Source organism: Uranotaenia lowii, unplaced genomic scaffold (genome assembly GCF_029784155.1).
Source record: "Uranotaenia lowii strain MFRU-FL unplaced genomic scaffold, ASM2978415v1 HiC_scaffold_294, whole genome shotgun sequence".
NCBI lineage: Eukaryota > Metazoa > Arthropoda > Insecta > Diptera > Culicidae > Uranotaenia > Uranotaenia lowii.
Genome location: NW_026598195.1, coordinates 4,390 through 27,255, shown reverse-complemented (window position 1 = coordinate 27,255; position 22,866 = coordinate 4,390). Strand labels below are relative to the sequence as shown.

Genomic DNA, 22,866 nt, shown 5'->3' with positions numbered 1-22,866 from the left:
AACACATGTGCCGTCCAAGCTGTGATATGATTGTTGTGCGTTTTGATGTTATGGTAGGAAAACGGGCCCGATTGTAATTATGGAAGCTAGCTTAAGTTTTTAGGATGTTGTGTGTCAGAAAAAAATTATAATTGCTACGAGTTTAGTTATAGAGCCGTGCAGTCAGTGAAAGTCAGTGGTGCTCAACTTGTTTCAATAATCAAGTGCATCGTGCAGTACCCGACACACACAAATTTCAGCGATTCCTAATTGGTACTGTAGATTCGATGGAAATTTCGCGTAGGGGGGTGGGGGGGGTCGAAAATGACCGAAAAATGCGTTACGTAATATTTGAACGGCCCAAAGATGTAAGCGAAGGGCAATTTTGTATAGAAAACTCAAAGCTATCGGTTTGTCCTTGCTGCTTACCGACTGACTGACTATGGAAAGGGGCGGAGCAATCGCAGCCCCGCTCTACAGTCAGCGCGTAATAGGTTTGATCAGATTTAGAAACCCCTTGAGTTGATCAATTAAACGAGTGGATATTTTTGTGTGATGGCACTGAAGTTTTTAGAAGGCGGATGTTTCGGATACTTAATATATTTCAAACAAATTCAACAATTTAGATTTAGTTATAAAACTTTATTTATCTTTCATTTTAGCAGAACAGCAGTTTTGTTAACTGCTGCATCTCACTATTTAATTTCATTCAAATATTTGAATGTTATTTGTTTCCTAGGTGTTTTGTTTGATGTTGCGTTCTAACTCACTTCCTCCTCGATTCGACTTACGATAACGGGTTTTTTCATTATTACATCTTTTTTCTTCTTCTGTTTATCTGAAATGGTCATCACGCACACTTACATTATACAATCAGTCAATGATGAGAAAAGAAAAGTTTTAAACGAAAAACTTTAGAAAACCTACAATCCCTCCACGCTCTTTTGAAAAGTTCTCTATAAGATCCAACATTTGGAGAGAAGTATATCGGAGGTTTAACAAAATTATACTTCACGCTCGGAATGAACTCAAGCTAATCTTTTCTTTCTCGTTGGGCTTACTATTCGGGAAGTTCAAAAACAAACAAGTGTTCGGTGTAATTGATGGAAAACAACGAAAAAAAAAAACAAATATAATAAATAAGACGATTGTTGTTGAATGCATACCTTCCCTCGGCTCGAAATTAGGTTACTCTAACATTTTTTGTATTAGGTTTTTGAATGCTTTTTTCTCTCTATTCCCATCTGAAAAATGAGATGGAAATCTACTATAACGCGCGCCGTCAGAAATTCACACGTTCACTCTCGGGACACACGCTCTCATCACTACGACGATGCTGCTCTGACTACTCTGTGGAACCAATTCCCCCTGCTATGTACCTACTGCTAGTTAGTACTCTTGCTGCTTTTTTTTGTTATTTTTTTAACTAAAACTTCAGTGTTTCCCTACTGGAAAAGTACCAACAATTTGTATGGTTAAACTGAAACGTTCTGATTCTGGTTTTCGTGTTTTTAGGTTTGTTAATTCAATTTTAGAAATGTTGTTTCAATCTTAGATTACTTTTTTGTTTTTGGAATTTATATTAAGTAACAAAGAATGGGAAACACTGAACGAACAACTGGTCGAATGGAAGGGAATAACTAGAGCACGGACATAATGTGGGACTGAGAAACTATGCTACACTAACAAAGTGTTTACAGCTCATCCTTGTTGAGATCGTCTTCTTCGCCGCCGGTTGGTGGAGCGCCACCGGTGCTGGCGTACAGCTTAGCAATGATGGGCTGCACGATGTCTTCCAGCTCCTTCTTCTGCTTCTTGTAATCCTCGGAGTCGGCATCCTGATTTTCGTCCAGCCACTTGATCTTCTCGTCGATGGCTTCTTCCATCTTGGTCTTGTCGTCATCGGAAACCTTGGCGCCCAGCTTGTCCTTGTCGGATAGCTGATTCTTGAGACTGTATGCGTAGCTTTCCAGTTCGTTTCGCGATTCAACACGTTCCTTGAGCTTCTTGTCGTCATCGGCGAAACGTTCGGCATCCTTGATCATACGATCGATGTCATCTGGAGTCAATCGGTTCTGGTCGTTGGTGATGACAATCTTTTCGCGGTTACCAGTTCCCTTGTCTTCAGCCGACACTTGCAAGATACCGTTGGCATCAATTTCGAAAGAGACTTCGATTTGAGGGATACCACGTGGTGCTGGTGGGATTCCGGTAAGATCGAACTTTCCGAGCAGATGGTTGTCTTTGGTCATTGGCCGTTCACCTTCGTACACCTGGATGGTGACAGTGTGCTGGTTGTCGGAAGCAGTTGAGAAGATCTGAGACTTTTTGGTTGGGATAACGGTATTACGGGGGATCAGCTTGGTCATGACTCCTCCGACGGTTTCGATACCCATGGTCAGTGGGTTAACATCGAGCAAAACGATGGCTTCAGTGTCTTGTTCACCGGAAAGTACACCGGCCTGTACGGCAGCACCATAAGCGACGGCTTCATCGGGGTTGATACCACGGGATGGTTCCTTGCCGTTGAAGAATTCCTTGACCAACTGTTGAACCTTAGGGATACGGGTGGATCCTCCGACCAGGACAATTTCATCGACATCCTTCTTGTTCATGTCAGCATCTTCCAAGACTTTCTGCACCGGCTTCATGGTGGAACGGAACAGATCCATGTTCAACTCCTCGAACTTGGCACGGGTCAGAGTTTCACTGAAGTCATCACCCTCGAAGAAGGATTCAATTTCGATACGGACCTGGTGGCTGGCAGACAAGGCACGCTTCGCCTTTTCGACTTCACGACGCAGTTTCTGGACGGCACGAACGTCCTTGCGGATATCCTTACCCTTCTTCTTCTTGTACAGCTTGATGAAGTGGTCCATGGTACGCTGATCGAAATCTTCACCTCCCAAATGGGTATCTCCGTTGGTGGCAACGACCTCAAACACTCCGTTATCAATGGTCAGCAGAGAAACATCGAAGGTGCCACCGCCCAAATCGAACACCAGCACATTCTTCTCTCCGTCCTTCTTGTCCAAACCGTATGCAATGGCAGCGGCGGTAGGTTCGTTGATGATACGCATCACATTCAAACCAGCAATGGTTCCGGCATCCTTCGTAGCCTGACGCTGGGCATCGTTGAAGTAGGCAGGGACAGTGACGACGGCATGGGTTACCTTCTTACCTAGATAGGCTTCGGCAGTTTCCTTCATCTTGCCCAACACCATAGCGGAGATTTCTTCTGGAGCAAACACCTTATCACCCTGGCTGGTCGAGACCTTGATGTGTGGCTTGGAGTTCTTATCGATAACCTTGAACGGAAGCAACTTGATATCGTGCTGCACAGTGGTGTCGGTGAATTCACGGCCAATCAAACGCTTGGCATCGAACACGGTATTCTCCGGATTGGTTGTTAGCTGATTCTTGGCGGCGTCACCGATCAATCGCTCACCATCGGCGGTGAAGGCCACATACGAGGGCGTGATACGGTTACCCTGATCGTTGGCAATGATTTCCACTCGTCCGTTCTTGTAGACACCGACACAGGAGTAGGTGGTACCGAGATCGATACCGACCACGGTTCCGTAGTCTTCCTTCTTGTCCTCGGAGGCTGTGCTCAGCACGGCCAATGCGGCCACCAGGGCCAACGGTATTAGCAACTTCATGTTGACTCTGCAAAGGAAATGGAGGAAAAAAGAGGGTGTTATTTCAGTATTTGGTGTGTTTGTTGCTGTCAACTAGGGTCACTTGTGGTGGAAAAGAGCTTTAAATCAAAAGATTATGGAGTAAGAATTGAGCCTTAGGTTTACACGACTTCTTTCCTTAAAACAGGTTAGGTTTGTAAGAGGTTCCTTCTTAATTATTAGAGTAACCCAATAATTACCTAGTTAATTCAAACAAAAATTCAAATGCCAACTACCAACAAATTTAAAATGTTCTTCAATAATTTAAATTTATTATTTTAGGCCACGAAAACGAAAGTTGAAAGCAATAAATTAAAAGCAAAAAAAGGAATTGGGACAAGGCACAGGCGGTTCAGCAAGCAATCCCGTATATGCACACGAGAAGAGTGGTGATGCGTGAATAAAAATGGGCCACGTCAGACACTTTTCTCTCATGTCTCGGTGGGCTTGATGATGGGCCTTTAGTTGCTCGACCTCATGTGCGATTCTTCTAACACGTAATATAGGACGATTCCGAAGAATTCCATTCGATGGAATAGGACGTTTTGGAGACGCTATTCCAGCCGAAAATTAGTATTCCCATTGTAAAACCACAAATGTGTCACAATGCACCGTTAGGTTCTTCGACCTCGATCGATGGAGTGCTACTTACTCCCGAAAAGGTGTGACCTTAATAGGCGATTGGTAGAAATGATTGACGGAACCCCAAAAAATAATCACAAGAATACACCGTTCAGCACCAAATCTCACTTCAAATCGGTGAAATCTGTCACGGCAAAGCACTAAATTCGCACAATTTGATAACCAACCACCATTCTATTTTACGCTTTCAGAAAAAAAAACCCTTCTGGGGAAAAAAGTTTCCTGTTACCTCAGTGAGCTCTCGAATGAAACAGACACGAAACGGGTTCCGTCCGGCTTGTTCCCAACGTAATGATCAATTTCTCACCGTGGTGATGTGGTAGCGAAACCGGCCACCGGGGGAGGCCTCGTTGGTTTCAAGAGAGTGAGAGAAAAGAACACGTCAGATTTTAAAACCGCATTCGCTCATCCCCCAGCAGAAGATTGCACAAACACGTATGCCACTCGGGTTTGAGTGTGGTTGTGTAATCGGTTCTGATGTGGCTTTCGATTATTTGAATTGAACAACGCATCAATTTCATATTTTTTGTGGCTAAAATTCGTGAATAACAATTTTATACTTGTGTGCAAGTTTTTACACTATAAGAGCACCTGTATCCGTGGTCCAAACAGCCGGTTTAGACCCAAATTTCGACCCGAGCAACGGCACTGGTGATCCATTATACCAGTTTCAACTCATATTTTTTTAGAGCTGGTATAAGGATTGATCCAAAACTGATGAGATTTGGATCCAATTTGACGCAGTTCTAAACCGTTTGACAGTTAATGGAACACGAGTGAAGTTGCCAGTTTTTTCATTGGATCGGATCTAATTTCTTTGGTTCAATTCTTGTATAAATTAGACCCAAGAATAGACCACGGATACAGATGCTCTAATGATTTGATGAAGACATTCCAATTCGATACCTACACTCAGCCGAAAAAGGAACGTTAAATTTACCTGGATTTTCACGTAGCCACTCGTTACGTGAATTTTTGCTTGGTTTACGTGAAGCACTTAGGAGTTAATAAAAAATCACTTGATCCTTACGTGAAATTCATATAGTTGAATGCTGTCAAAATAAAGACACATTCGATTTACGTGAGAATCCAGTGATCCGTCAAGTACAGAGGGATTTTGTGCATTCTATGTGATGTTCACGTAAGCCTGAATGGCTCTTTCACGTAAAACCTGTGTGAAGGAATACCAGTTCTCAATATGGCGCGGATCCGACAGTTGGTGCATGAAGAAAAACAAATCTGAGTGATGGAAAAGCATTTATTTATTTCGTAAGTAATAATATTTTGTTGTGTGGTAGCTATTTACATTTTTGATATTTTTTTAACAGGATTAAAAATTGAGGCAGCGGACAGGGCTAAGCACTCGTCAAAGCAGCGAAAGAAATGCCAAATTTTGTGTTTAATAATTTGAAAGTAAGTGAGAAGTGAAAAGTGACTGAAAATGGAAAATGCATATTTATGTTACGCATGGACAAGCGCAATTTTGCCGAACAATAAAGATGACTATCAGAATCAAAACATATTAGTTAAAATATCCGAAAAAACTCCCTACGTTAATAAGACAATAAAATCTACGTGAATTACATGTAGCAGAACAAATCCCTTACCACATTCGATCTACGTCGATTTCATATACAACTCATATGAAAATTACGTGAAATCCGCTTGCTGCGCGAGCTCTGTTTACTACCTGAAATTCACGTAAGTTTCACGTGATTTTCATGGTGGCAAAAATCCATGTACATTTTCACGTAGCGTTCATGTGAAAAGTTTTTTCGGTGTAGCCATAATGGCATAAACATATCTAGCGTAACATTTCAAAAGGGCGAAACTGCCAAATGTAAACAAATCGAGTTAACGGTCATTCCGGATGCACGCGGTTGCACTTTACCTATCAAACGCGGTTTCATCTTAAAATTCCTTAAAACTTTCAAAAAATTAATAAAATTCAATTGGGCGAAACTTCCTGTTGATGCATTTTCGTTGGAACGTGAAGTTACGCCTATTCAAAATGGAGTGAATTTTTCTATTCGTGTAGAGCCAAAAGGCGTAACTGAGTTGACCGTGTGTGACAAAATGGCCTAATTAGTTTTTGCGTGTAGGATGAATGGGCGTAACTTTAAAACCAAAACAAAAACGGCCGATCAATTGGGCGAAACTTGCAGGCGTAACTGAAATCGAAATCAACAATAGGGCGAATCTCGAAAATCTCTGGAATTACGTGAAAAAAGTTAAAGTTCTTGATAACCATCGAACAATAAGTGAATATAATGCACATTTTTTGATTTTGTTGAACAAAAAGTAATCGATTTTATAAATAGGATTTGAATAGGTGTTCCGAATTTTCAAACGTGTTTTTCTCGTTTCGAGCTAACTGCTAGTTTCGCCCTTTTTAAATGTTACGCTAGATATAAAAAAATATACAAACTACAGGGTGTATCAAGGGTTTGTTACGATTGTCAAGTTATCACAAACTTCAGTTGCTTTCAAACAAACGAGAAAAATGTGGAAAAAGTTGTTTGTTTACAGACTTAACATTCCGAGTTCAATCCCCTCTTCTATAAAACAGGTTCACCAAATTGATTCTTTTGTAGTTGTTGTTTTCAAAAATAAACCATAAAACATAATGTCATTTATCAATTTCACTGTTTTTTTTTTCAAACGACCACAAACACATACATTACTGTACATGTTACTGTACATTTTATGGGTTTCGACAACAATTCTTGATGTTTTGTAAAACAAATGCCAGCGAAGATGATAAATAATGGCTCCATTTGAACAAAAGGCTGATTAATTTTGTTTTCGTTTAGCACTAGGTAATCTGAGTCGAGAGGCTAAACTGTTGCCTTTCAAAATCACACATTAAGCTCGGATTCGATTGAAAATAGCTTTGATAACAAATTAAGATTACTATGTATGGTCAAATCGGTAATAATTTAAAAAAATATCAATATATGACAGTGTGTTCTAGAACTTAACATAAAAATTCACCAGAAATAGCTTATTAGTTTTTCAAAACACGGATAACTAGACTGTCAATAACCATAATTCAGTACTGTCATTCCAGTACTTAACGATAAATAACCATAATGAGCGTTGTATAAACAAAATGCACAACCATAGATTATTCTTTCTGCACACACAGATCCCCAAGATTTTTCTGTTCATAAAATACCTCTTATATTATCCTTTTTCTAATCAATTGGATACCAACTGAATGTTGAAATGGCATCAACAACCAACATACATGTGCAACAAACGCCGTACACAAATCGTCTTGCAGTATGTGTGCAATATTTACAGTTGCGAGAACGTCTCCCTTGCGTGGCGATAGGATATCCTCAAATGTCTCCGACGCATTACACAATGTAATGCGTGGGAGGGTTTAAAGTACATAATATTCTTAAAGATTTAGAACCACTCTTGAAAAGAAAATGATTTTAAAGAACAAATTAGAAATCGTTAAAATTCGTGATTGCATTCCAATAGATCAACATGTCCATGCTGAGATTACTGGTTCACCGACCATTTACATCTGTTGACACCAAATTTAACTTCAAAGACACGTCATGAAATAACCTGCTTGTGTGGAGTTTCCAAGTAATTCAATCTTAATCCTTGAATCGTTCCCATAATAATCTCATCGTAAAAACAGTGTTGAAGCAGAAGTGGTAGTTTGTTTTTGGGTGTCAAGAATTATTTCATTACTGCTAAGGAAACAGCGTGGAATTTCCCATTCACGCATCCACATTCCCTTGAGAAATTATGTGCGATCACGTTGCAACTTTCACTCATTGTGCAATTGACGGGGTACCATTCGATACCTTGCCGTAGCCGAAAGCGAACATTGAATGTGTTTGAATTTGTTACCATGAGATTGATAAAAAAAAACCTCCTTCTAGAAAATTTGAGAAACTTCTCCCGTTTTCAGTCAATCATTTAGAGGAAATCAATTTCCATATTTTTCCATCAAAACGCTCAAGTACTTCGACGTAAAAGACAGTTAAAATAAACTCCATAAGTCCCAACTTTCACAGTTAAAAATGACGTGGTTTTTCAAACTTACATTTTATGGCTCAGCTTAATTTGCTAAACTATTCACTAAGAGATATTACAAATGATGAGAATTTTAAGTCTACGGTGTACTCCTTATTCTGGCGTTAAAATCCCACTTTCTGGTAGTAGTTTCCGGAATGTTCTTCACTGAATCAAAACTTTCACTTCACTCCCGTGTGCGCACTTCCTTTCTGTTTGCTGGATATGGGACTCACTTTAGCTATTACTTTCGCTTGATACCGATTTTTCACTAATGATAATCTTTTCTTTACTGTTGTTCAAGTGATACTGGTGCCGTCCCACGGGCAGACGCTGAATTAAATCCTCGACGGTCTCCCCCGGACAGGACGGAATCGACCGGAATCTGAGAGAGCGGTACTCGACCCGACCCGGTACAAGTGGACCAATCAGCGTGCACCACACCAGATCTTTGCTCTCGTACGTGGCCCCAGTCGCTCGCGTTGTTTGCCTGGATATCCAAGATTTGAGCGATTTGCGAGATTGCTGGAGCGAAAACAATCAAATCGAGAGAGGGCGAGAGATTCCGTTCACTCGCTCGCTGCTGCTGGGAGAGACTGTCGTGCGTGGCCGTAAAAGTTGAACGGTATCTCGCGTATCCTTGTTTGTTGAATGAAATTTTAAAAATTTTACACATGCATAACATGTATGGATGGTGCAATATTGTGGTAATTTTCCGGCAAATTCTATCGAATTGACGATTGGAAATTCAAAACTTTGTGTTGACGTGTGTTAACCGAAGAGCTTTTGATAGAATTATCTGAAATATTATTGTTACTAAGCGGCCTCCAATGGGAAAATATGTTACTTATCTGTGTGTGTCCCAATAACATTATTGTTGGCTGCAATCAATATAAACAAACAATATTTTGAATAGGTTTAAACGATTTAAACATAATTTTTTATGCTTACTTTTGTATCACCAGTGAAATAGGAACTGAAGCAACCTTTTTGTGCTTTAAGTTTGGGGTTTTGTGAACAAACTTTGATGGAAAATTCATAAAATCGTAGTCGAGAAGAGTATATAATTTCGATTCGACAAAAAAGACTGCAACAAAATCTGTATACTGCTCTTTTCGAGGCACATGATAATTGCAATGTGTGGAACCAAACTTGAATAATATCAGTACAAAAAGGTTGTTGTATTGAGGGCCTTGCTTTTCAATTTCTATGGCATTCTTTTAGAATTAATGTTGTTTTTAAATCTTCTTAATCACTCTTTAAACTGTGATGTGTAATATTGATTAATTTAATTCCTTCTCTTGCAGCTTAAATAAAGAACTGGGATTAGTTTTGACAAAATAAATTGGATGATGTTCTAAAACAACATTAATTTAAAGGACATACAGAAATATGCCATAGAAATTGAAAATCAAGGCCCTATTTCACTTGAAAAAAAAACATTTAAAAATTTTAAAAAAGGGGAAAAATAAAAAAAGCAAATGATAAAAATGGCAAAAATTCACTAAAACTAAAAAAAATAGCACTACTCATAAGAAAGAGTAACTGGAAAAAAATTATAACAATGCCAAAAATGTCAGAATTGAAAACATTACGGAAATGACAAAACTAATAATAAATGACGAAAATGACAAAAAAGAAAAAAAAATGATTAAAAACTATCACAAAAATTACAAAACTTTCGGAAGATAAACATTTTTTTTTAAATGACAAAATGACAAAAAGGCCAGCAAGTTAAAATTAATAAAGGGGATAAAAACCGAAAAAAATTATAAATAGTTAGGTAAATTCCAAAAACGACGAAAAATGACAAGTGTGACAAAATTACAAATAATAACAAATGACATAAAACTTTGAGAAAAATAGAAATATGGCATTATATAAAACTCAAAAAAAGAATAAATTTTAGTTATTTTTCAAAAAACACTAAATTGATTAAAATTTTGATAATTGCAAAAAAAACAAAAAGGGCTTATATTACAAAATACCAAGGAATATTTAAAGAAGGCCAAGGCAGCCCTGCTCTAGTATCGGTATAGACCAGGCATGTCAAACTCGTTTAGGTGTGTGGGCCGCATTAAAAATTTTCTATGACGTAGAGGGCCGCAGCCAAAATCAGTTAAATCGGTACATTCAGCTTTAGTTTTTTTTGCAGTAATATTGACATGAAAATCAGTGGTGTTTTTTTTGTGACAATTTAAGAAGGGGCTACGAACCCCCAGTTTGACATGCCTGGTATAGACTGTGTCGTCATAATTACAAAAAATCTGTTAATTTACTAGGAAATTTACACTACCTCATTTAAATATTCCTTGACAAAATACATAAAAATTCCAATAATTAACTAAATTGATGACAATAACAAAAATCATTTAAGTCCCATATAAAGATGATTTTCAGCTTAAAAATTTGTTCCAAGTTGACACCTGGCGGTTTGTGCATTTTTGAGTTATTTAATAGCATCAACTAATTTTTCTATTTTTTTTCCTTTGGTGTTGTCTTTTTTTTTTTTTTATAATTCTTTATTTGAAACGGCTCATACCTTCAGGTTTTAAGGAGCCAAACTCGTTTTTGTTTTTACAATTGTTTGCTTAGCTTAACACTTTGAGTTTAAAGAAAAAGATGATAGAAAGGGAAATATGAAAATAAAAAGAATTATAGACGGAGATCGATAGCTTTTAGAAAAAGGTAAATTTCGAACATGTAGTCCAAGTCTAGCACAGCTAGCACGTCTCTCACTGGAACGTTAGGTGGTTTTCCTCGGGCCCGGAGGGAGTCTAATAAATTCGTTCTGGCGACAAGATGGACCTCACACGACCAGACAATATGCTCGATGTCATGGTAACCTTGGCCGCAACTACACAAATTGCTGCCAGCAATGTCAAAACGATAGAGTACCGCGTCTAAGGAATAATGATTGGCCATGAGACGGGAAAATATACAAATAAAATCCCGACTCAAGTTCAATCTATTAAACCAGGGTTTAAGGCTTACCTTTGGGATAATCGAGTGAAGCCACCGACCCAATTCATCCTCGTCCCATTTGCGCTGCCAGTTGACAAGAGAATTTCTCCTAACTAAAAAGAAAAACTCGTTGAAGACAATCTCACGCTGATACGTGTCGCCTTCCTTCGCCCCCACCTTTGCCAGAGAGTCTGCCTTCTCATTACCCACTATCGAGCAATGAGAGGGAACCCAAACAAAGGTGATGGAAAAGCGACGTCTTGTTAAAGCACTCAAAATATCCCGTATCTTCTCAAGGAAGTATGGTGAGTGCTTTCCCGGTCTTATTGAGCGGATTGCTTCAACAGAGCTGAGACTATCTGTTACGATATAGTAGTGTCCCGCAGGCCGTGAAGCGATGGTGTCCAAAGCCCAAAAAATTGCTGCTAACTCTGCTATATACACAGAGCATGGTGACTGGAGATTATAAGATGCGCTGAACATTTCGTTAAACACTCCAAATCCTGTTGATTCCTCTATAAGTGAACCATCGGTAAAGTACATTTTATCAGCATCGACGTGTCTATATTTAGCATCGAAAATTCTGGGAATCAGAAGTGGGCGGTGGGAGTCCGGTATTCCACGAATTTCTTGCTGAATAGACAAATCAAACTGGACAGAAGAGTTGTCGTAGTCTGGGATGTAAACACGAGTTGGAGAATACGAAGAAGGATTTACCTGCATGGACATGAAGACATGGTATATAGACATAAATCTGGTTTGAAAATTTTGCTCAAGTAGTCTTTCGAAATTTACAATCACCAATGGGTTCAAGACCTCACACCTGATGAGGAATCGGAGTGATAATAAATTAAATCGATCTTTTAGTGGGAGTATTCCTGCCAAAACTTCAAGACTCATGTTGTGCGTTGAGGGCATACAACCCAAAGCGATGCGAAGACAACGGTATTGGATACGCTGGAGTTTTATGAGATGAGTTTTGGCAGCCGACTGGAAACAGAAGCTACCATATTCCATCACTGAGAGAATAGTTGTTCGATACAATTTTAAAAGATCTTCTGGGTGAGCTCCCCACCAGGTGCCAGTGATTGATCGGAGAAAATTGATTCTTTGTTGGCATTTTCCTTTCAGATACTCAATTTGGGCTTTCCAGGTGCACTTGGAATCAAACCAAACCCCAAGATACTTAAAACACCTCGATTGAATGATCGTCCTGCCTAGGAGTTGAAGCTTAGGCTGAGCAGGTCTACGTTTCTTAGAGAAAACAACCATCTCCGTTTTCTGTGGAGAAAACTCAATCCCAAGCCCCAAAGCCCAGGTTGACAATCTGTCTAAAGTATCTTGTAAAGGTCTGTGCAGATGAGATTCAGTAGATCCTGTTACAGATACCACGCCGTCATCTGCGAGTTGTCTTAGAGTGCAGCCTTCAGAGAGACAACTGTCGATGTCACTTACGTAAAAGTTGTACAAAAGTGGACTCAAACATGAACCCTGCGGGAGGCCCATGTAAGAGGTTCTTCTAACTGCAATATCACCGTGAGCAAAATTCAGATGTTTCTCACAAAACAAGCTGTATAAGATGTTGTTCAATAGAGGAGGCAGACCTCGGGAGTGTTGGGTACAGATGAACTTGGTAATAACACTAATAAAACATAAATTAAAACGAGTGGAATAAGTATTCTATTGTTCTCAGTGTTCATTCAAAACTACACTTTTGAGCTGTTTTTCATTTAACGTGTTTATTTGGGTACAGGTGAACTTGTCAATTAGACTAATAAAACATAGCTTTAAAATAAATAAATATAAAAGAATCTATTATTCTCAGTGTGCATAAAAAAATTAAACTTTTAAGCTATTTTTCATTAAGCGTGCACAGATTGGAAAGGGATTGAGAGAAAGAGTGAGAAACAGTGAAAAATGAAAGGAAGATAGGATCAACCGAAAAAAGCGCCAGTCTATTAACGATCTTTTGAGACGACAGTCGGTATTTTCTAAGTGAAGTAGTGTTTCGAAAATTTGTGCAATGTCTTCGAGCGAGGAATCCGACAATGGCGCAGTCGAGACTCCTCGGATCAGGTAAGTGTGGAAATTGAAGAATCAATCGGAAATATATTATGAATTAGTGACTTAAAATTTTCTATTATAATGATCTTGAAAAGAATCGCAATCCGCCATTTTGATACCGTTGATGAAATAAGAAAATCGCCATTTTGTTTTCTAATTATTCGTACTGTTTGAATACTAATACTACATTAATATATTTAAATAAAGGGCTTCGATGAGAAGGCGAAGTTCCTGATCAACTCATTTCAATGGACTCCGATGGGAAGGCGGAGATCCAAGTATTAAAAAAAATAAATAAAATAAAATAAAAAAAATAAAAATAAAAAAAAAAGAAAAGAAAAAGATATGTGAAAATAATGGAAATTTATAAATATGAAAAAAAGGACTTCGATGGGAAGGCGGAGATCCTAAAATAGTTAATTTTAATTACCATAAAAGAAGGACTTCGATGAGAAGGCGAAGATCCTAATTAGTTTATTTTTCGATTTAATCCATAATAATCAGAAGGACTTCGATGAGAAGGCGAACGTCCAATTTAACTAAGGTAATAGTAAAATCATGATAGTTTAACTTCGATGAGAAGGCGAAGTTTAACATTTTTCTGAATTAAAAAAAAAATGTATACATGCAATTAAAAAGTAGTTCAAAAAAATATAAATAAGGCGTAACAAAATTGGCGTATTGTGATTTGAGGTATTCTAATCCACTGGAATTTTATATCACTTGAATGTTATCTTTTAGAAAGAAGTCATCGACCGTTATTGAACGACGACTGCGAAAGAAACTCAAACGAAGTGAGAATGAAATTCTTTCACTGAAGTCTCAACTAGAAGAAAGAGAAGTATCGTTATCCCAATGCGTAGAATCCAGTTCGTGTAATGATTACGACCCTATTCCTGGTTGTTCAAATACCGGAAAAGGAAACGTACAAGGTAAATAGTAAATTTTCTGTTATTAGTAATAAATGCCACAATTAGAGGTTATTTCATTGTACAATATATCCAATTTGCTTGGTTTAGGCACTTTCCGCACAGCTCGCTCTAGTACCATGAGACAAGACCGTCCTTCCAATGAAACCCTTATGGTCTCGTCAGTAGGCAACATTTCATTGGGTACAATGGCCATTCCAGAATGTAAACCTGACAATTGTGACACAGAAGTTAATAAACAGACCTACGATGATTGGAAGGGAATGTTGGAAGCTTCTCTTAGTTTAATGGGAGAACCGGACGAACGCACAAAGATGTGTATATTCAGAGTTAGAGCAGGTCCAAAGTTATTAGAAATATTTAATACTACTGCTTCTAGTCCAGGAATGCCAGACGAAAATTCGCACCCCTTTTCTAACGCGATTGCTCGGTTGGACAGCTATTATGGCTCTATGTCCTATATGCTTATTGAAAGAAGCAAACTTTTAAACCTCGTTCAAAAAGAAGAAGAGGGAAATTTACAATACGTCAGACGAGTTATTGCTGCTGTCAAATTGTGTGGTTACAATAGCACTGAGGAATTGGAAGCTATTGTGCGAACAATTACTAAGGGTACAATTGACAGTCGTGTTCGCGTCATAATACAACGTAGTTGGATTAATCAAAAGTCGCTTAATGAAATGATAGACCTAGTAAGACAGTATCACATAGAAAAACTAAACGAAGAAGAGTTTCGTAAAACACAAAGCAATAATCAGCCAGCTTCAATAGCTGCTGTGTCGAGTGGACGATCACGTCCAATGTTTCACCAAAACGATTACTCGAAAATACGCTTTCCCCCTAAACCATATTCAAATATCCAAAATACATACCCATTGAATTACGGGGGGCCTAGACAACAGCATATGCAACAATGGAATCGCCAACCTTGGAATTTTCAAAATCGATTCCAAATTCCTTGGAATCAACAACACCGCTTCCAACAGCCATGGAATCAGCAGCCTTGGGGCCAGCAAGGTTGGAACCAACATTCGTGGAATCAAAGGCCATGGAGACCACAACCTCGTCATCAAATTCGAAACGGCTCGAATAATTCTAGCGCCATTCAGGGTGGTGCTAAGTGTTGGAGATGCGGCAGCCAGTACCATGAACCGGACCAGTGCAAACTGTTTTTGACCAGCGTTATTTGCAAGGGCTGCAATGAGAAAGGACATATCATGCGTACGTGTCCAACACAGGTTCCTTTTAAAGGCATTACCGCTCCTGCTCCTACTCATCAGATCGCAGCGGTACATGAAGTTCAGGAGGACGACGATAACGACGATAAGGTACTTATCAACAACCAAGACTGATATTCCTTGTAGAGCATCTCCGCTGTTTGAAGAGAAAAAGAACGTAGTAATATTATCACATATCAGTTGAATAATTAATTTCATAAATCCTACCTCACAATGAAAAAAACCATGATTAGTATGCTACAAAACAGAAAAAAATTACAAAACGTAGGCACAAAATCGTTCCTTACTTTTTGTTTACATTAACTTATTCAAACACCAGGCATTACTTTTCCAAAAGTCTTATCCTAATATTTTGAGTATTATTAAAAATAATATTTTTTTCAGTTAACATATTATAACTAAACACAAATAACTCAAGAATTATTCAGTAAAATACTCATTTAAAATAAAATCTCATGCGACCTTTTGAATATTTATATTAGTTTGACTGCTTTCTGGATTGACAATAACAAATCCGCTCTAGCGGCAATCGAGGGAATGACAGTTTCGTCGATTATTTAATATCGATTAATGCCTACTTGCTCGCATGACTTTTCAAGAAGTCTTATTTTAATGTTTTGAATAAAATAAAAAAAAAAAAATCAAATCTTCAATTATCTCAATTATCGTATCAAACCTAAACATGATTTCAGAAAATTACTCATTACAAAAAAGAAAAGAAATGCTTATCGGACTTTTTGAATATTGATATTAGTTTTACTGCCTTCGTGCTTGACAACTTCTAACTAAAAAGACCATAGTTTACTATAGGCTCGTTACCCCTATCAATAACAATTACACTCTAGCGGCAATCGAGGGAACGACAGATTTGTCGATTATTTAATATCGATCAATGATTGCCATGCTTGCTTGAATAACTTATCAATACGTTGCGTAAATCTTTATCCCTTTCACATGAACAACCTTTGAAGTAAATTAATTCGGTGGTTTATTTCTTAAACATAGCCTTATTTTTCGATTTTAAACTACTCCTAACATAATTTGTGCTTAGCGATCTTTCGTAAAACGTTTTGTTCCAAATATTAAAATCACGAATTATTATTCTATCCGGTAAGTCCAAAAAAATAGTGAATTTTCATTAAATCAATCATTTGAGGAAATCATTTGTTTCTTATTTAAATGTGTTCAAGAAATGTGTTGTTTGAATGGTTCAGTATTATTAAGTTAGATGACAGAACGTGTAAATTTTAAATGAAATGTGTAGTTCTAAGGAGCTTTTAAAATTGCTACAGTAAATGTCATAAATTCCTAAGAAGTTGGGTTTCTAATTCTTGAACAATCTCTTACGATAAAATATAAGAAATAAATCATACGGAGTATTTGAAGGTTGTTTTATATAAATCTTTATGTTTATATACATGAACGGTTGTGCTCTACTAAACAAAAAAAAAAGTGAATAAAATAAAAAGAAATGCTTAAATTTTAGGATCTGGTAGTGAACAAAACGCATCGAGGATTGCATCCAACAGTTTCATCTGTAGAGAATTTTACAGAAAATCGCGACAATATGGTAGTTGATAAAAGTTATCTAGATTTGGATCCAACTGTATCATCTATTAAGGTTAGACCCTAATATCAATAAGATGAATTACCTTAGCTCTATGCAAATGAAAATATGTTCAATTTTAGGTTCTTGAAAAGAATCGCGACAATATGGTAGTGGACAAAATTTTTCAAAGTTTGGACACAACTGTTTCAACTCAGCTTTTTAAAGAAAATCGCGGTAACGCCGTTGTGGATAAGACTCTTCGTAATTCTGATCTAACTGTTTCACCTGTAAAGGTATGAAAAATAAAATAAGTACGATAAAAATCATTAAGCTCAATGAAAAATATGTTCAATTTTTAGGATCTCAAAGAGAATCGCGACAATACGGTGGTAAAAACAAATTTTCAAGTTCAAACTGTTTCGTCTGTGAAAGTTAGACCCTTGGAGCAACATGAGAGTGAAGCGTTTATAACAGGAATCATTGGTGGAGTTAAAGTTCGGTTTTTCATAGACTCGGGTGCACAGGTGAACACCATTACCAGATTACAGTTTGACATGATAATTAAAAATGACGTAGCACGCAATCAACTAATAGATTTGCAATTCAGCTCGAATAAACCGTTACGAGCGTATGCTAGCAAGAAGGATATAAAAATAATCGCTACATTTTCAGCTGAACTTTTTATATCTGAAAATAGACCGGTGTTCACTGAGGCATTCTACGTAGTCGAAGAGTCAAGGTCTTTGTTGGGGTTTAGCACCGCATCAAGATACAGTGTGTTGGCTGTAGGGCTTAATGTGCCAGTATTAGTATCTGAAGGTCTCAATTGGAAATGCGAACTCGGATTAATCCACACTCTGTCAAGAAAACAAGAATTCCCCAAATTTAATATCCCCCCCGTTGCCATTAAGTTTGATGAGACAATGCCGCCATCACGCAATGTTTATACGTTCATTCCACCAGTGTATAAGGAACTAGTCAATCAAAGGCTGAACGAATTGTTGGAATCCAATATCATTGAAAGGGTAACTGAGGAAATGGATAGATCGTTTTGTTCCTCACTACTCGTGGTACCGAAAGGGAAAAATGATATCCGATTAGTCATTGATCTCAGGGGTCCTAACCAGTGTATTTTCCGAACCCCTTTCAAAATGCCGACGTTGGACAGTATACTCATGGAACTGCATGGATCTTCGTGGTTTTCAACCATAGACTTGAAAAGTGCCTTTTTCCACGTTGAATTAGAAGAAAGTTCTCGGCATTTAACCAATTTTTTCGCCGGAGATTCTTTGTACCGTTACTGCAGGTTACCTTTTGGATTATGTAACGCTCCAGATACTTTCCAGGAAATCTTGCAGACAATCGTCTTGGCGGGTTGCAAAGGTGCATTCAACTATATCGATGACATTTTAGTCCATGGTCGCACTTTACAGGAACACGACGAAAATTTAAAAATGGTGATGGCTTGCCTCAAAAATCACAATGTGGAAATTAACCATGAAAAGTGTGAGATAGGTAAACAATCGGTTACATTTCTGGGATTTAAGCTATCAAAAGAAGGATGGAGCTTAGAAGAGGACAAAATAAAATCGATACAGAACTTTCGTAAACCACAAAATCAGCAAGAAGTTAAGAGTTTTCTAGGGCTCATTAATTTTGTGGATAAATTTATTCCACACAGAGCCAGTAAGACTAGACTTCTCAGAGAATTAGCAAATGCAGAGTGCTATTATTGGAATGATGAGCTGAACGTAGAATTCGAATTCTTGAAAAATTTTGCATGGAGAGGAATTAAAAAATTAGGATACTACAACAAAGAAGACAATACAGAACTGTATGTGGACGCGTCTCCGTATGGCCTTGGCGGGGTTTTGATTCAGCTGAATTCCAATTCCGTTCCCCGTATAATAGCTTGTGCCTCTAAATCCCTGACCTCTGCAGAAAAGAAATATCCGCATACGCAGAAAGAGGCTTTGGCTATCGTATGGGCAGTAGAGCGGTTCTCGCTCTATCTGCTGGGAAAATTTTTCATTGTGAGATCAGATGCAGAGGCTAACACATTCATATTTAACAGTCATCATCGTATAGGGAAAAGGGCGGTAACGCGTGCGGAAGGCTGGGCCCTACGTCTACAACCGTATGATTTCAAAGTTGAAAAGGTACCTGGGAATAAAAATGTTGCTGATGTCTTATCCAGATTGATAGATACTGCTTCTTCTGATGTGATCGTAGAATCTTTCGACGAATCTTTCGACAAACATTTATTACATTTTTTGGACGTGGGGAAAATGGAAATATCATGGAACGAGATTGCTGAGGAATCTCAAATGGACGTAGAACTAATAGCAGTTACATCAGCACTGGAGAGTGGAAACTGGCAAGAGAATCTTCGCCGATTTGAATGTGAGAAAAAGCATTTACGTGTCTTTGGAGGTATGGTCTTTAAAGAGGACCGTATCGTACTGCCGAGTTCATTGAGAGAAAGGGCTTTGAAATCTGCTCATGAAGGGCACACTGGTATAGCATCTATGAAGAAGATACTCCGAGAGTACTTTTGGTGGCCATCTATGAGCGTCGAAGCTGAAAAATTGGTTAAAAAATGTGAGACTTGTCTACTAATCTCCCGTAAAAATCCGCCAATACCCCTTACCAGCAGAGAAATGCCTCAGGGGCCGTGGGAAGTATTGCAGATCGATTTTTTTTCGGCCCCTGGTTTCGGTAGAGGAGAGTTCTTGGTTGTAGTCGATCTATATTCTCGTTTTCTACATGTTGTAGAGATGGGCAATACCGACGCCGATAGCACAAACCAAGTGTTAATGAAGATCTTTGCTCTCTGGGGTTTACCTCTAATACTGCAGAGCGACAACGGTCCACCGTTCCAGAGCACTAAATTTATATCCGTTTGGGAAGGAAAGGGCGTCAAAGTTCAAAAATCACTTCCACTTTGTCCTCAAACAAACGGTGCGGTGGAACGCCAGAATAGTGGAATAAAAAATGCACTCACTGCAGCGAAGTTAGAAGGTATCGACTGGAAGGGAGCCCTAGAAAAGTATATCCATTTGCACAACAAAGTTAGACCGTTAACTCGTTTGGGAGTGACTCCATTCGAATTGCTTGTTGGATGGCGATTCAGGGGTACTTTTCCATGCCTCTGGGATAAGAAAACTTCTTTAGATCGAGAAAAAGTCAGAGAAAGAGATGCTTTTACAAAGTTACAGAGTACCAAGTACACAGATCAACGTAGAGGCGCAAAGGTTTCCGATATCACGGTTGGTGACGTCGTTGTTCTTTCTCAACAAAAGAAATCGAAAACAGATGCGACATTTGGTATGGAAAAATTCACTGTAATGGCAAGGGATAACGCTGAAGTTGTTCTAAGATCGGATCGTGGTGTTCAATTCTCTAGAAATGTAGGGGAAGTCAAAAGAGCTATACAAAATAATTCGAACGTTGAGGCGTCATCACAGGAAGAACAGTTCGAATCAGGTATTGAAGCATCTGAAGAAATAAACGAACCTATTTCTCCTGACGAAGTACAGGCTAGACCGAGACGTGAACTAAGAATACCGGGAAAATATAAAGACATGGTTCTTTATAGCATATTTTCATAGAGAGTAGAAGAGGAGAAGATTGTTGGGTACAGATGAACTTGGTAATAACACTAATAAAACATAAATTAAAACGAGTGGAATAAGTATTCTATTGTTCTCAGTGTTCATTCAAAACTACACTTTTGAGCTGTTTTTCATTTAACGTGTTTATTTGGGTACAGGTGAACTTGTCAATTAGACTAATAAAACATAGCTTTAAAATAAATAAATATAAAAGAATCTATTATTCTCAGTGTGCATAAAAAAATTAAACTTTTAAGCTATTTTTCATTAAGCGTGCACAGATTGGAAAGGGATTGAGAGAAAGAGTGAGAAACAGTGAAAAATGAAAGGAAGATAGGATCAACCGAAAAAAGCGCCAGTCTATTAACGATCTTTTGAGACGACAGTCGGTATTTTCTAAGTGAAGTAGTGTTTCGAAAATTTGTGCAATGTCTTCGAGCGAGGAATCCGACAGGGAGTGCAACTTGTCTGACAACACCTCTATTGAGACTGCATCAAAAGCTCCCTTTATGTCTAGAAACACTGAAGCCATTTGCTCACGTTTTGCGTACGCCATTTGTATCTCTGAAGACAGCAAAGCAAGACAATCGTTTGTTCCCTTGCCCCTTCGAAATCCAAATTGAGTATCTGAAAGGAGGCCATTTGTTTCTACCCATTTATCCAAACGAAACAAAATCATTTTCTCCATCAATTTCCGAATGCAAGACAACATCGCTATTGGACGGTATGAATTAAAATCGGACGCAGGTTTCCCAGGTTTTCGGATAGCAATAACTCTCACTTGTCTCCAATCTTCGGGAACAATGTTATGCTCCAAGAATTGATTAAATAAATTCAACAAGCGAAATTTGGCGGCATCCGGAAGGTTTTTCAACAAGTTGAATTTTATTTTATCAATTCCCGGAGCTGTGTTGTTACAAGAAAGGAGAGCAAGTGAGAATTCTACCATCGAAAAGCCGCAATCTAGATCGCATCTATTCGGTGGCACACTTCTTATGATTTTTTGCACAGGTGTGGAATCTGGACAAATTTTCCGAGCGAAATTGAATATCCATTTATGCGAATGTTCTTCACTTTCGTTCGTGGAAGAACGATTACGCATGCTCCGTGCTACATTCCATAAAGTGCTTAAGGATGTTTCCCGCGACAAACCACCCACAAAATTACGCCAATGCGCACGTTTTTTTCCCTTGATCAGGTTTTTAAATTGCTGCTCAAGAGAAAAATACGTGTTAAAGTTATCCAGGGTTCCGTATTTTCGAAAAACTTTAAAGGCGTTCGATTTGTCCACGTAAAGTTTGGTACACTGACTGTCCCACCATGGGTTGGGAGGCCTTCGACGAACAGATGGATCTAGGATGGGTTTCGTTTGAGCACCAACTGCACAGTCGAAAATCAAACGAGAAATAAAGTTATATTCCTCCAACGGAGGTAAAACCTCCATGGAGTTGATAGCTGAATTAATTGTGTCCGAAAACTTTTTCCAGTCGATGTGTCTTGTGAGATCATATTCCATATTTGTTGAATTTGAAGAATTGACCCCATTGGTGATGGTAATTTTGATAGGTAAATGGTCACTACCATTGGGATCAGGGATTACCTTCCACTGGCAATTCAATGATAAAGAATTTGAGCAGAGTGAGAGGTCAATTGCACTTTGTCTTGCAGGAGGTTTAGGCACCCGTGTTTTTTCACCCATGTTCAAAACTGTTAAATTGAAACTGCCACAAATGCCATAAATAAGATAAGAACGTCTATCATCAATTTGCTCCCCCCAAACAGTTCCATGTGAATTGAAGTCACCCAGGATCAACCTTGGCTCAGGGAGCACTGAGCACAGGTCCTCTAGGTTACTTCGATCCACTGCAGCTCTATGAGGCCAGTACAAACTGACAACACATAAATCCTTACCTCGTATAGTTGTATGGCATGCAACAGCTTCAATTCCTCCTGATAAAGGGAGGTGGATTCTATAAAAGGAGTGGCGCTTATTGATCCCCAAAAGCACCCCTCCATAAGAATCGTTGCGATCCAAACGGATAATGTTAAAATCGTGGAATGAGATGTTTGATTGAGAAGAAAGCCATGTTTCTGAAAGGGCAAAAATATAGCAACTAGTTTCATGAAGAAGAAATTTGAACGGATCCAGTTTAGGAATGAGACTACGAC

At 38.4% G+C, this 22,866-nt stretch overlaps 3 protein-coding genes across 6 annotated transcripts; 1 reads left to right on the top strand and 2 right to left on the bottom strand.

Annotated features, from left to right (window-relative positions):
* Positions 1-600: 600 nt before the first annotated feature.
* Positions 601-8,670, bottom strand: LOC129759861 (endoplasmic reticulum chaperone BiP). Of its 4 annotated transcripts, none has more exons than XM_055757403.1 (2): positions 8,371-8,670; positions 601-3,648 (listed from the first exon to the last, which is right to left on the bottom strand). In XM_055757403.1, exon 2 carries the CDS (start codon positions 3,639-3,641, stop codon positions 1,674-1,676), a length of 1,968 nt encoding a protein of 655 aa, XP_055613378.1. In that variant the 5' UTR covers positions 3,642-3,648; positions 8,371-8,670; the 3' UTR covers positions 601-1,673. The 4 variants fall into 4 exon arrangements, with proteins under 4 accessions (XP_055613378.1, XP_055613379.1, XP_055613380.1 ...); XM_055757404.1 differs by lacking the exon at positions 8,371-8,670 and adding an exon at positions 4,531-4,670; XM_055757405.1 differs by lacking the exon at positions 8,371-8,670 and adding an exon at positions 4,390-4,412.
* On the bottom strand, positions 8,577-15,833 carry LOC129759857 (uncharacterized). The gene is made up of 4 exons (XM_055757395.1): positions 15,742-15,833; positions 15,555-15,670; positions 15,169-15,491; positions 8,577-8,864 (listed from the first exon to the last, which is right to left on the bottom strand). The coding sequence occupies exons 1-4, from the start codon at positions 15,759-15,761 to the stop codon at positions 8,577-8,579; spliced, it is 747 nt and encodes a 248-aa protein (XP_055613370.1). The 5' UTR covers positions 15,762-15,833.
* Positions 15,834-18,006: 2,173 nt separating this feature from the next.
* Positions 18,007-20,694, top strand: LOC129759856 (uncharacterized protein K02A2.6-like). The gene has a single exon (XM_055757394.1). The coding sequence runs from the start codon at positions 18,007-18,009 to the stop codon at positions 20,692-20,694; it is 2,688 nt and encodes an 895-aa protein (XP_055613369.1).
* The last annotated feature ends 2,172 nt before the right edge of the window (positions 20,695-22,866 follow it).

Coding starts and splice junctions, on each gene's coding strand:
- LOC129759861 (XM_055757403.1), bottom strand. CDS start 3,641: ATGAAGTTGCTAATACCGTTGGCCCTGGTGGCCGCATTGGCCGTGCTG.
- LOC129759857 (XM_055757395.1), bottom strand. CDS start 15,761: ATGGTTTTTTTCATTGTGAG. Junction 15,671..15,741: donor ATGGTTTTTTTCATTGTGAG/GTAGGATTTATG, acceptor CTCTTCAAACAG/CGGAGATGCTCTACAAGGAA. Junction 8,865..15,168: donor GGCCCCCCGTAATTCAATGG/GTATGTATTTTG, acceptor TTTTCGCTCCAG/CAATCTCGCAAATCGCTCAA.
- LOC129759856 (XM_055757394.1), top strand. CDS start 18,007: ATGCCGCCATCACGCAATGTTTATACGTTCATTCCACCAGTGTATAAG.